The 15,116-nt window shown below is 35.7% G+C and overlaps 1 protein-coding gene across 3 annotated transcripts in view; it reads right to left on the reverse strand.

Annotated features, from left to right (window-relative positions):
* Positions 1-13,738, reverse strand: part of LOC144293440 (uncharacterized) — a 49,425-nt gene extending 35,687 nt beyond the window's left edge. For 2 of the 3 annotated variants that reach the window (XR_013360674.1, XM_077864510.1), the window contains exons 1-3: positions 13,607-13,738; positions 12,584-12,653; positions 7,258-7,333 (exon numbers count right to left, since the gene is read on the reverse strand). Coding sequence is in view for 1 of the 3 variants with exons in the window: in XM_077864510.1 (XP_077720636.1) it covers positions 7,258-7,333; positions 12,584-12,590 (83 nt within the window). In the remaining 2 variants the exon portion in view is untranslated. Of the gene's footprint in view, positions 1-7,257; positions 7,334-9,741; positions 9,899-12,583; positions 12,654-13,606 lie in introns of all 3 variants that reach the window. The other variant, XR_013360675.1, reaches the window with a different exon arrangement.
* Between the last annotated feature and the right edge of the window lie 1,378 nt (positions 13,739-15,116).

Genomic DNA, 15,116 nt, shown 5'->3' on the forward strand with positions numbered 1-15,116 from the left:
TGGTTACTCCAATTGTCTTCTTATTATTGTTATCAGAGTGTATCTTCTCTGCTTCTTTACTTTAACCTATCCATTTATTTATGTTTAAAGTGAGTTCCTTGTGGACAATATATAGCTGTGCCTTGTGGGATTTATGGATTTCTCTCATTCACTCTGATAATTTCTGTCTTGGTATATTTAGACAATTCACATTTAAAGTGGTTATTGATATGTTTGGTTTAATAACTACAATGTAAGCACTTGTTTTCTTTTTCTTGTTCATTGTTTTTTTTTTCTCTCATTTTCTGCCTTCACTTTTTTGAATTGATCATTTTATATGATTCCATTTCCTTTTCTCTTTCAGTATATCAATACCCTTCTTTTATTTTTATTTCTTTTAAATAAGGGGTTACTGCAGACTTTACAATATGTATGTATTCACAATTAATCTAAATCCACTGTCAAATCATACTATTATGCTTCATAGTTTGTGAAATGCCTTATAACAAAGAAGCCCTGATTCTCCCCTTTCATCCCTTATAGCATTGATGTCATTCATTTTACTTACCCATATAATATACTCACCTAATACATTGTTATTGGCTGTTACTCTGAACAAATAATTATTAATTGCATTGATTAGTAAAAATAATCAATGAAATGAAAATTTCTTCATTTATTTCTTGTCTAATGTTCTTTCTTTTTTTTTTTTGTTCTTTCTTTCATATGTAGTTCTGAATTTCTAAAATATATTTTTTCTACTCCCTAAAGAAAGAAAATTTTTTAACCTTTTTTTTTTTTAGAGTAGGTCCAATAGCAATACATTCCCTCAGTGTTTTGTGTGAGAAAATCTCCATTTCTCTTTGGAGGGATAATGAAGATGAACTTCTAGATTAGTGAGTTTTTCTTTCAACACTGTGTTTTACTTATTTTTAGCATTATGTTCATACCTCAAATAATAGAATTTTAAACTGAGCCTATCAATGTACTCTAATATATCTTATTTGCTTGGCTGATATTCTTCTTCAGAGTTATTCTTTTCCCAAAGTCACAAGTGAATGGGTCAGCTGTAGAACTAGGATAAATATTCAGATCACTTAACTTTTATCCGTGTTCTTTATAGTACTTCTTGCCATGTCCCAGCTTACTAAACTGTTTTTATTTATCATTTTCCTTTATTATACTAGCTCTTATATCTTGTGGTAACATAATACAATCACATTTATAACAATTACATTTTCGGGATCCCTGGGTGGCACAGCGGTTTAGCGCCTGCCTTTGGCCCAGGGCGCGATCCTGGAGACCCGGAATCGAATCCCACATCGGGCTCCCGGTGCATGGAGCCTGCTTCTCCCTCTGCCTATGTCTCTGCCTCTCTCTCTCTCTCTCTGTATGACTATCATAAATAAATAAAAATTTAAAAAAATTACATTTTCAATCCATGTAAAAAACTATACAAGGAGAAAAGGCACACTTTTCACTGTTTAAATTATTTGCTTTATTAATTGAAGGCATAAGGCACAACATAAATTTACTTTTTGAAAAAAAATGCACCTATCTAAAATATATGTTTATTTTAAACTGTGAAAACTTATTAATTTTCATCAAGAATAAACATAGTATGTTTCCCTCACTTTGATGGCTGGATTCTAACCTTTAAAATACACCATTATAGGAGCACCTGCATAGTACAATTCGTTGTGTCCAATTCTTGATTTCAGCTCCGGGTCATGAGATCAAGCTCCACACCAGGCTCTGCATTCACTGCGGAGTCTTCTTGAGTTTTTTTCTCTCTCCCTTTGCCTCTCTATTCCACACATACAGACACTCTCTCTCTCTCTCTCTCTCTCTCTCTCTCTCTCAGATAAGTAAATAAGACTTTAAAATTTAAAAAAATAAAAAACAGACGCCTGGGTGGCTCAGTGGTTGAGCATCTGCCTTTGGCTCAGGTTGTGATCCCGGAGTCTCAGGACTGAGTCCCACATCAGACTTCCTGCATGGAGCCTGCTTCTCCCTCTGCCTGTGTGTCTGTGTGTGTGTCTCATGAATAAATAAAATCTTTAAAAAATAATAAATAAAAAACACTCCAATACATTGCCATTCTGAGGCTGTTCACTTTTCAAATGCTTTTTATCCCCCTTCTTTTGTTAAAATCATCCCTCCAACAAAGTATTTTAATCTCATCAAAAACGTGAAACAGTCAATGATTACTCAAGAACTCTAGCTTAGAATGAAAGTTTTGGAAAAAAAAAAAACACTATATTATCTAATGCTCTGCAAACAAGCCTTCTTTTGAGAATGGTCCCTACATCTTGCAATAAAGCAATGAGTTGCTGAGGGGGAGGTGGGTTTCACGTGTTTTAGGGTATACTTTCTCATCTAAAGTAGCCAATGCTTATACATGGATGTAACAATCTATTAATATTTCAGTCACAGTAGCAACAGCGAAAATACTCTTCTGAAGAATGCCAGATATGAGTGGTTCTCAAAACTTGGCTATATATTGGAATCATCTGGGGAGCTCTGAAAATACTGTTGCCTGGATTCCAGCCCCAGTGATCCTGATTTAATTGGGCTGGACATTGGTTCCTGGGCACGCAAATATTAAAAGCTCTCCAGGTAATTTTACTGTGCAGTCAAGTCTGAGAATCATTCCTTTCATGCTGTTAACTAGCAATTGTAAATGTGTCGTTTTCCTTATAGTGAGTGTAGAATATTTTTATTGCTTCTATAACAAATTACTGCAAAATTAGTGAATTAAAACGACACAAACTTAACTATCTTATACTTCTGTTGCCCAGAAGTCCAATGTACATCTCAGTGGTATAAAATCAAGATGTTACTTGGTCTGCATTTCTTTCAGGAGAATCACCAGGAGAATGTTTTCTCATTTTCCCACTTTAAGAGGCCACCCATATTCACTGGCATGTGGCCCTTTCTCCATCTTCTAAGCCAGTAATGAGGAGGAGAGGTAAAATAATTCCTTCTTAGATTGTCATCTGTCTGCTTCTTTAGGCCTGGAAAGATTCTCCATGTTTAAGGATTCATGTGATTATATTTGGATCCCTGTGGTATACTCTTCCCATCTCAACATCTTTAATCTCAGTCACATCTGCAAAGTTCCTTTACCATGTCAAGTAACATTCATGTAGTTCTAGCATTAGGATATGGTCAGGATTCTCAAACCAAATTGGAGGCATTTTGGAGGAAGTTGGGTGACATCTTCTGATGTTAGAACTACTGTCCTACTTGAAATATGTCTGTGTTTCTGAAGCTCTCAGCCCCTTGGTTAAAAGACTTGGAAATATATCTAAAAATATGACAAACTACATTGAATTACAAACTGAACCTGCTAATAGACTTTTCTGTTTTCTTATTCTACTAAAGAAGCCAAGAGTGCGATTCCAGTATTGGTTTGGGTAACAATCTTGATAACTAAAGATGAATAGGTTCTTGCTACACCATACAGTGTGGAGGAATATGAAAGAAAACAAACAAAATCATCAGAAGAAAAAGCTAATGAAAAATCCCCCTCCCAGACAAGGTCACTAAGAGCTCGTTTCCCTCAGAAATTGCAATTGGATTATCCACCTTACAGAGTTTCTGTGAAAGAAAGAAAGAAAGAAAGAAAGAAAGAAAGAAAGAAAGAAAGAAAGAAAGAAAGAAAGAAAGAAAGAAAGAAAGAAAGAAGAAGGAAGGAAGGAAGGAAGGAAAGAAAGAAAGAAAGAAAGAAAGAAAGAAAGAAAGAAAGAAAGAAAGAAAGAAAGAAAAGAAAAGGGAGGGAGGGAGGAAGGAAGGAAGGAAGGAAGGAAGGAAGGAAGGAAGGAAGGAAGGAAGGAAGAAAGAGAAAGAAAGAAAGAAAAGGAAAGAAAGAAAGAAAGAAAGAAAGAAAGAAAGAAAGAAAGAAAGATTGATTATTGACTAGGTAATTGTGGAGTAAAGTCCCAAGTAACAAATACCATGAAAACCTCATGACCAGTTGCATAAACGAAGAGTAGACCATTCACTTCTTTTTTCTTTTATTACATATCACATATATGTGTACACCCCCATTGTTTAACTTTCCTTTTTTTTCTTTAAATAGTTTTATTTATTCATGAAAGACACAGAGAGAGAAAGGCAGAGACATAGGTAAAGGGAGAAACAGGCTCCAGGCAGGGAGCCCAATGTGGGACTCGATCCTGAGACCATGGATCATGCCCTGAGCCAGGGGCAGGTGCTCAATCGCTGAGCCACCCAGGTGTCCCTAACTTTCCTTTTAATTTTTCCTCCATATTCTATTATGTATTTTATTGTAGTAATGTACAGTAAGTAATATTGAAACAGCATTATAACAAATAAAATATGACTGTTATTCAGAAATCTGAACAATGTAAAACCTTGTAGACCATTAAAGGATATTGGCTTTTATCCTAAATAAAATGAAGAGCCACTGGAAGTTATTGAGCAGAAAAACATAACCCAGCCTGCAGCCAGTAAGGTTTACTCTGACTCCTTTATTGAGAACAGACCGCAGGGCTGTAGGGGTATAAGAGCCATGGCCCATGAGGGCCACCATGCTGGCACTCCCTAGTGCAGCTGTGTGTCCTCAATGTTTGCTAATTTGCAAGCCAGGCCCAGAGCTTTTCCTTTATATAAATTTTATTAAAATTATTTATTATATATACATATTTATATTTAAAGACTTTATTTATTCATGAGAGACACAGAGAGAGACAGAGACATAGGCCAGATGCAGGACTCGATTCCAGGACCCCGTGATCATGCCCTGCCACTGAGCCATGCAGGCGTCCCGGCCCAGTGCATTTTGAATGAGTTTTGCAATGTCAGAATGCAGTGACTGCTCTGTTCTCTTCTCTCTCTGCTCCTCACCACTTTCAGCTTTTCTTTCCTTTGCTTTTACCCCTTTTGCATCCACTTCCTCTCATGCCCTTCCCACTGCTTGTTTCTCTACTTTCCTTCCTGTTCCACGCATTTAAAAAGAGATCTGGCAAAGAGCAAGTTTCAGAGTGCCAATATTCTCTGATGGCCTTTCTGGCTACTTTTATTTCTTGTTTATACGGCAATCTTTGAAATTATCTGCTCCCTTTAAATTAGAGGATTTACATTTATTTAAAAACAATAAAGCACAAAATAAAACGGTTGGTTTGATTATTTCATAGCTCTATAAAGACAATAAACCATAATGTATAGATCTTAGTACCTCTCAGTGATTATGGGCTGACACACTGTAGTTGCTTATTTAAGTTGACGAACAAATGAAACAAGTGTATTATCTAATTATGTCCATCTTGTTTCAAACAACAGATTAAGAGTTTATTCTCTACATAAGATGATCTTGGTATTCTCGACATTGGTGATCATTTGGCTCCTGCCGAGCCACCCAGGGATCCCTAAGGCTATACTTATATATAAAACAAATGGGGGATTATTTAAAGCACATTTACTGTAAAGGGATTTTAGAATTCACATATCTTGTGCAGAAATAGATTTAGTGAGACCAGGATGTTTCATACCCCTTATTTGGTAATACAAAGTCATATGTAATCTAATTTAGGCAATTTTGCTAGATTTCTCTACATAGATGTTTTCTTCTTAATCATAGCTTTTCACATTTCTTTTGTTTTTAGAGTATATTTCTCTCCTTGTCAGGTTTTTATTTATAGTAATTTATCGTGTCACCAGTAAATATTTCTGTATTTTGTGGTGTCTTTAGTGTCTTAGACAAAACAAATTATTTCTCTGATCTCCCAGAGTAAGGTTTGTTTCTTTCTCATGTATTGCTATAGAGTGCTGTCTGTGGCTTTTATTGCCTTGCATCCAATGTGATTCTTCACTTGGCTTTGAGCTCCAAAACGAAGATTATATTGGTTTTTAACTGAAGGCTAGGATAGTAGAGAGTAACTTTTTGATATTTCTATAAAGAAAAAAATATATAAGTAGCGAACATAAGCAAGATAAAAACCATTCCCTGACTCTTAAAAAATACATTTGTAGAAGCAGAAATATAAACTAGCTGGAGTTTAAAAACTCAAGTTCATCGTCTGCCTAAAATTTGCTCTCTCTTCTTGAGGCATGGGGCTACCGTCTTTCTTGGATTAGGACACATAAGGAATTCAACTGTTAACAGATGAACCACCACTAGACACTGTCCATCATGGTAATCTCAACCCCCATGGCCAATATTCACTATAATTGGTAGCCATGAGTCCTAGGTCATGTCAATGATATATAACTGGAATTTCCAGGGTGTGGCATTTGGCAAAGCTCTTACTTCCCTGATAGAATGAGCCATGACTTGTCTGTAATGGCACTTTAGTCTCACTCTTCCCTACTTATTCCTGCTTGGAATCTGAGGTGATAGCTAAAAGTAGAGTCGTCATCTTGTGACACAAGGTAGTGTGCTAAAGTAAGGTTTACAGGGACTGCATCTCGGATGAAGTCGTTAATCAGCTTCATGGTCTATAGACCACCTCTGGACTTCTTGTCCTGCCAAGTGAAATAAACTCTTATCGAAGCTAATTTTTTTCCCATAATTTGCTGCTAAGTTCAACATTAACCCAAACAGCTCTCTCGCTGGTTAGTTTTTATAGTTTATAGCTTCTGATACTCTTTCCTTATTTTCCTAGTCTATAATAACAGGTTGCTTTCTCTTTGCAAATCAATGCAAAGGATGCATCTTCCAAAGAATATGATACCCTTTATTAAAAAAGAAAAAGTTTGAAAAAAAAAAAGAAAAAAGAAAAAGTCTCACCTCCATTCTTTTTAGTCAGATGAGAAGAAAATGTCAAAACATATTTCCAAGTTCAGCCAAAATAGTTGGCTCTTCCTTCTGTTTTTAACAGAGGTAATGCTAGAAAACATTCCAACAGCACTTGTTTTCCCACTTGCTGTTAAATGGTCCTTTGGTAAACACAACTCTCCTGAACCTTGGAGATGGTGTGCCTCATTTGGAGTTGGGAAGGGCACAGAGGGGTGAAGCTCAGCCCATGGCCATGTCTCTGTGGGGTAAGATCACCGCAAATGGGCCCAGGGAACTTAGTATAACTCGCTTATCACAGCAGCTCCTTGGACACTATGACAAGGCAAGGCATGAGTTAAGAACCCAGAGAGTAGAATTTGACTGAAGCTGTCGACAATGCTATCCTTTTATGATGGGGACCCCTTTCAGACCCTTGCGTTTGGTCCTTCCTCTCCTATCAAGCCCACTGAGCTGATATTTTTCTTTCATTTCCACCACTCTTGACCCCTCTGTGAAGCATTGCTTTGTGTACGTACCTCAGGTTCCTGAAGTGAACTTCTGTCTTAGCTGTTCTAAGTAAACAGAGTCCAGTCTCCTGACATGTAGCTCTTGCTGTTTGGGGCAATGGGGGAAAAATGAAGTAATGAAAATGATTTCTATTTTTTCTGGTTTCTGATTCATGTTAAATTGTGTTCCTTTTCATCATCGTGTTTTACTCTTTGTGTCAAAGAACAGGTTCATTTTGGTAAAAAAAAAAAAAAGAAGAAGAAGAAAGAAAAAAAGAAAAAAAAACCAGGTTAAAGATGGCATTTTAACAGAAAAATTATTCAGCTCAAAGTTATTTCTCCCTATAAAGGCATCCTGTGCTATCTGGAAGTTTAAAATAATTATAACGTGACTTGTAGCATGAGTGGGAGCCTTCACGTTCTGATCTGTTGATCTGTACTGTATAAAGTGAGCATCTCCAATTCCCTCTCCCCTTCACCCTGCAAATCACCACTATATCAAGAAATTGATCTTTTTTATATTAGTACATTTTTATTTTTTTATTTATTTATCTTTTGTTTTTTGTTTTTGTATATTAGTACATTTTTAAATGACCATCATGCTTTGGTATATAACTATGCTCTGCTATAGTTAAGAAGATGTACACTAAAAGCAGGAGGTGGTCTTTGCCTTGATTTTTGGGGGCCTAATACAAGTTTTATGCCAAATTCCTACGTACTTCCTAAAGATTGTGGTTTTAAAAAGGATGTAATAAGTTTTTTGAGGGAATGTCAGTCATGTACACTTTACTGTTTTAAATTTGTGGAGTGTCTCATTTTATGTTCTGGGTTTATAGAACTGAATAATGTATGAGGTATCAGAGCCCTTTGAGATCAGCTAGTCTAACCCCCTTAGTACCCAGATGAGAATATTGAGACATCAAGACCCACATAACCAATTTTGATGTCACGATGCCCTCTATCAAATGGAAAACAATGTCAAACACCAACCCTCCACACCATGCCTACCATAAATCACTGGTATGAGAGTAAATTTGACAAAAGCCTTTGAATTACTGAATTAGGGAATGATATCTAGTAGGCCTCTTGGGTTTTTAAAGTCACACAGATTTATATTCTCTATATAAAAACAGAAAAATATGTAAATAAAATATTTTAAAATATTTCTAACCCCACATCCCTAAAATCACAAACATACATTCAGCACCTGAAAATAACATATATTATATGATATAGAATTAAGACAATCTGCATTTAATAGTATAGTCAAACATCAGTTACTTGGATATAGCATTTATTTATATAGATAATTTTTCAAAAGGATGTGTTTCCATTTATTTTGCTAGAGATTCTCTTTCTTAGTATATTATCTATCCTTAATATATTACTCAACCTGGCTTTTATATGTATTACCTGAAAATATAGCAGTCAAGTAATTGGATACATGATCTGAGGTTGAAATGCTTAGTACATGGAAAAATAAAGTGTTTTTTTTTTTTAAGGCTTTATAAAGGTCTTAAAAAAAAAAAAAACTTCAACAAATTGTGTTTTACAGTATAAGACCTAAAAAGTCCTATTAGTGACACTTGAAGTTTTATAGTAGCTGCTACTTGCCAGTGATCATTAAGTGAATAAAGCATCCATCAGTGGTATGTAAATCAGACCTGTTCTAAATCATCCTGCTCAATCTGTTACCAGAGGTGAGCTAAATGAACATTTTAGGAACATCTATAAAAATTTAAGACCAGGAGCAGGAATGATTTTCTCAATCTATTTAATAGTCAGTACTGATAGAAGTCTTACAAGAAAAATTTTGTCATTTTTTTACATTTTGCATGGCATTTGATCTAAACAAGTGCATTTCTTCTTGCAAATGCCCTGGCTTTAATACAGAGTAAATTTTCTTTCCTTAAACAGACTACTTTTATGAGTGAGAATGGTGTTCACCTGGCACACAACTGCCTCTGTGCTCAGGTTACTTTTCCTTATTCAGACTTCTTCTACTCTACCCCTATACCCATCCCTGGCATCCCAGTGCTCTCACACACTTTTGATTTTTGTGGAAGGCCCTTATCAGGTCCCCATAAATTTCTGTTTACTTCTAACCCAGAACAGATTTTGTAGGATTTTGAAATTAAGCTCCTCATGCTTGCCTAGTCTGGATGGTACACATATCTAACTTTGCAGATTTTGAGAGAAGGCCTCTTGGACAATGAGGTAGGATGGCTCACACTTCCTACTGAGAAGTTACAAGTCTCTGTTTTGTTTTGTTGGACTTTTCCATCACAAAACACCTGGGTTTCCTTCTTAGCTGTATTTTAAAGACATTCTGAATAGAAACTAGACTAGTCCTAACCATTCTTAGATCATTTGCTTAAACTTTCAGAAGTGATATCATTTGTTTTCATTTATTTTCACCAAATAATCATTTTTTTTCTTCTTTACATTTCTCTTCTCCCATTTCCCATATTTTGTACCTTTTCCTCCCCTAACAAAATCCCTCACGTTCTTCACCTTTTCTGTCCACCAGACTTCAGAAGGAAAGATGGAATATCTTGTCACCAGTTCTTAGAGAGTAGAAATCACTGGGTCAGCTAGGTCCTTTCCAATTAACACTCCAAATTACATTTGTGAGGTGTGAGCTTCAGTGCTATGTTCTCTGCTGTCAGACCTGGTAAAAATATTCCATCAAAAATAGCCTCAGAGATTCACATGACCTTGGGTATCATTGAAGATGTAAATGCTTTTTAAAGTGTTTAGAAAGAAATGACAAAATGCTTCTCTGACTAGAGCTGAAACCAGTAAATCATGATTTTATTTCATTCCCTTATTGTGATTTTTTTTTTTTTTAACTTGGGGTAGGAGGGAGGAAAGAGCCCATTCCCAGGACAAGCAAGAAATGACAACTGTGATTATCAGGAAGAAAGAAAAAAAGAGCATGCATACAAGAGAGAGAGGGGAGAAAGAAAGAAAGAGAAAGAAAGAAAGAAAGAAAGAAAGAAAGAAAGAAAGAAAGAAAGAAAGAAAGAAAGAAGAAAGAAAGAAGAAAGAAAGAAAGAAAGAAAGAAAGAAAGAAAGAAAGAAAGAAAGAAAGAAAAAGAAAGAAAGAAGAAAGAAAAGAAAAAAAAGAAAGAAAGAAAGAAAGAAAGAAAGAAAGAAAGAAAGAAAGAGAAAGAAAGAAAGAAAGAAAGAAAGAAAGAAAGAAAGAAAGAAAGAAAGAAAAGAAAGAAGGAAGGAAGGAGAGATTCAAGCATGAAGCACTTCCAGTTTATAAGAGTAGTTTGGAATCACAATTTAAAAGTGAAATGATGCTTCAACGTGGATGGAACTGGAGGGTATTATGCTGAGTGAAGTAAGTCAGTCAGAGAAGGACAAACATTATATGTTCTCATTCATTTGGGGAATATAAATAATAGTGAAAGGGAATATAAGGGAAGGGAGAAGAAATGTGTGGGAAATATCAGAAAGGGAGACAGAACGTAAAGTCTGCTAACTCTGGGAAACGAACTAGGGGTGGTAGAAGGGGAGGAGGGCGGGGGGTGGGAGTGAATGGGTGACGGGCACTGGGTGTTATTCTGTATGTTAGTAAATTGAACACCAATAAAAAATAAATTAAAAAAAAAGTGAAATGAAAAAAAAAAAGTGAAATGTTTTCCTCACAAATAGGCAGAATGTTCTATGGAGTAATGAAGGGGAGTAGAGTATCCTGTAGCTGTTGGATTGAATCACATTACTCTGTTGCTTTATCACTTTGAGGAAGTATTAGCCAGATATCTTCTGTATGTCCTTGTAAAACCAGAATCTTTTTCTTACTACTACTGGGGAAAAAAATTAGAGAAGGTTGTATATCCAAACATAGAAGAAAAAAACCCAATATGCATGCATTTATTTAAATCTTACAAATCGTCATATATTTGTAACAGGTCCTCAGATTGATCTGCATGTGATTTTTTATGTATTTCACTCTTGTGCCCCTCTGGGCCTTTGCAAATACTATTTTCCTTCTGACATGGCCTCTTTTCTTTGATGTCTTGGGTGTTCTTTCTCTTTCTTAGAGACCGCATTCAAGCATTTTAACATCTGTGAAAGCCTTCCTTCCCTCCCTTCAATAAATATCCTGCACACTCATTTTCCTGGACTGCCATAGATTGTTATATAAATCTCTATCAAAGATTGTTTACTGCATACTCTAATACTTTTTAATGTATTCAACTCCCTACACCGACACCACGCTCCACAAGATCAGCCTACATCTTATTTTTCTTCCTGTGTTCATATTTCTAGCATATATCACACATTTAATAAATGATTTATTGAATGTCTACATATAGACATATAATTCAGTTGTATTATGTGCCCTTTTATATGCAAGCGTGTATGTATACATATACACATATAAGAGGCAGTAGAAAGAGGATACTAAGACAAATGTGAAAATACAAAGATATATAGAATATGGAAGGACAAAAGGGATACATATGAATAATTTTTGGTACATCATCATTGCTTAACTACAGCTTGTAAAAATCTATTATGACTCAAAGCAGAATGTGGTAGTTGAGAACCATTGTAGCATCAGGTTCATATTCCGTTTCTTAGAAAATTAAATTTCTCTAAAATCAAGGAACTAAATATTTAATTTTTCCAGTCAAACATACTTTTTTTTTTTTAAATGCTGGTGCTATAGTTTGTTACCACTGTTTCTTCTTAAATTCTATAGCCCACTGTTTATATTATATTTGGTTGGATGTTCTGCTCTCTTAAGCTGCTTTTATCCTATTTCCTCTGATGTTAGTAGTTATCAGGACTCTTCATCTATTCGATGAGCTGTGCACCTTACGTAGAATAGGTACCACGAAGTTAACATGCAATACGTCAAATTTCATTCTGAACTAGGAAAAATACCTTTGACCTTGTTCCTGTGTAGTACTTAGGCCATTTATATTAGTTTAATAATTGGTCTTTTTTTTTTCTACCTTTGTTCAAATGTTCAAATGAAACAATATTTTAATGGAGATATATATTTATCAGTTCTAATGGTTATTCTTATTGTGTCTTGATTGTCAGACTAATTCTTTAGGAAAATTGTTTTCAGATATTCTCTCCCACGATCCTTTTATCTGTTTATTCAGAGAATGTATATTGAACACCTCATCTGGTATAGGCAGCATGCTAGGAACTAAGGAAGTATATATGGAAGTCCAGTCCTTACATACCCAAGAGATTGCTCTCCTTCGGGTCCCAGGCTCACAGGCAAGCAACTACACATATAAAGTATGATACCACTTAGGAGAGAATGTTAGTCAAGATTTCCTAGAGGAATTGATTATTTCATCATCATGGTGTTTTTACTTACAGAGCATCCTGTATCTATTAGATGATGTTCTTTCCAGTAGTGTTATCACTCATATTGTGAAGGACAAAAGCTGGTGGAAGAATGAGAGAAGGCTGAAATAATGATTTAATTATACCATTAAAATCAGGTGCTTTTTCATGTATTTAGTATCTGACTTTATTATTCAAATGTCTTCCTGGTAACCTGTAGGAGTTTTAGATAAGTTGTTGAAAATTTGGAAAACCACTTTTAGAAAACTGATGAAGCTATTGTATCACTAGCTATAGGTATAGTTATAGCCATCTAATATATCTACATGCACATGCGTATGCCCGTACATGCAGATGGATATTTATGCAAAATGTTATTGATTATAATACAGAAAATGAAATCAACATGTGCTTAGTTATATATATTGGCACTGACATACATTTTTTAAGAGAAAACAAAATAACATGAGCACATGTGCATAATATGCACACTCATATACACATATATATCTGTGTACATACATACAGGTCAATACCTAGAAGCTTTTTTATTTTTAGCCCTGGCCATGTATGAGTTTTTTTATTGATTTATAGAAATCATATTCCAATGCTGAAATGCTCTGAACTTCTTTGGCCTGGTCAGTTACTGTCTGATAATAATTTAATCATACCTTGGGCTATCTATGAAGTTTAATTTTGCATTATATTGTTTATTAAAATCAATGTTAAACAGATCCAAGGCCAAGGAAAATCTCTTACTTATGTTCTTTCCAATATTTGAGAGAAGTGAATAACAAGCTAAAACAATATAGAAAGATTACTGAGATATACAAAGTTATGTGGTCCTGGAAATAGTCAAATTTTGGGGGTATATTGTGTTCTACAAGATACTTGTTTTCTATGCATAAATTGTGTTAATGACCAGCACTCCGTAAGATATCCAAGTGTAACCTATTCTGAGTGTAGAATATTTTAATTGTAATGTTCTGATCTATGGATGTTGGTTGGTACATGCTTAATGGTGTTTTAAAGGGAATGGTTTTATTCTGCTCACATATCGTTCTTTTTCCATTTTGGTCTCCAATCAGGAAAACAGACTTCTCACAAATTGTTTCACCCCCTTAGCATTGTAATGCTCACTAAGAGAACAGAGGGTGGCCCAGCTGAAGAATGGGGTTCATTGAGGAGTTCACATTTAGAGGCAGGTTTATGTCATAAAGCAGCCATTATGAGTATTACAGTCAGGGATCAGAGGCTCTAGTTTGAATCAATGTAAAGATAAAGTCTAAGGCACAGCCAGAGGGGCCTGGAATAATATGCTGATATCTCAGGCCACATCAGACAAAAATAGCATGAGAAACAAATCAGTATTTACAGTGGATCAGAGTTATCATCAGGCACTTGAAATATACACGAAGGAGAAATAGCATTGATAAGAAATTCTCTATTGGTCATTATCAATAGCTATGGATAGTCAAATATATAATAAATTAAAATTTTAAAAGATTTGTTTATTGAGAGAATAGAGCACACACATGAGAGAGAGTGAGCACAGATGCACACAGAGAGGGAGAAGTGGACTCCCTCCTGAGCAGAGAGCCCTGATGTGGGGCTTGATCCCAGGACCCTGAGATCATGACCTGAGCCGAAGGTAGACACTTAACTTACTGAGCCACCCAGGCACCCCATAAATTAATTTTAAATCAGATTTGTAGATGTTTAACCAAACTTTACACTTAACTGTGACATATAAAAATGTTTGGAATGGATGGTCTCCATTTTTTATTAGAATTGGTGGTGCTCATGTAAACCACTTTGTTTTATTTTTAAAAAATATTTTAAAATATTTTTATTTTTATTTTTTTATTTAATAATAAATTTATTTTTTATTGGTGTTCAATTTGCCAACATACAGAATAACACCCAGTGCTCATCCCGTCAAGTGCCCCCCCTCAGTGCCCGCCACCCATTCACCCCGATCCCCGCCCTCCTCCCCTTCCACCACCCCCAGTTCGTTTCCCAGAGTTAGGAGTCTTCCATGTCTCCTTTCTGATATTTCCTACCTATTTCTTCTCCCTTCCCCTCTATTCCCTTTCACTATTATTTATATTCCCCAAATGAATGAGAACATATAATGTTTGTCCTTCTCCGATTGACTTATTTCACTCAGCATAATACCCTCCAGTTCCATCCACGTCGAAAAAAATGGTGGGTATTTGTCGTTTCTAATGGCTGAGGAATATTCCATTGTACACATAGACCACATCTTCTTTATCCATTCATCTTTTGATGGACACTGAGGCTCCTTCCACAGTTTGGCTATTGTGGACATTGCTGCTAGAAACATCATGGTGCAGGTGTCCCGGCGTTTCACTGCATCTGTATCTTTGGGGTAAATCCCCAGCAGTACAATGGCTGGGTCGTAGGGCAGGTCTATTTTTAACTCTTTGAGGAACCTCCACACAGTTTTCCAGAGTGGCTGCGCCAGTTCACATTCCCCCCAACAGTGCAGGAGGGTTTCCTTTTCTCCGCATCCTCTCCAACATTTGTGGTTTCCTGCCTTG

The sequence above is a fragment of the Canis aureus genome, chromosome 21 (assembly GCF_053574225.1).
Source record: "Canis aureus isolate CA01 chromosome 21, VMU_Caureus_v.1.0, whole genome shotgun sequence".
In the NCBI taxonomy this organism is placed as follows: Eukaryota; Metazoa; Chordata; class Mammalia; order Carnivora; family Canidae; genus Canis; species Canis aureus.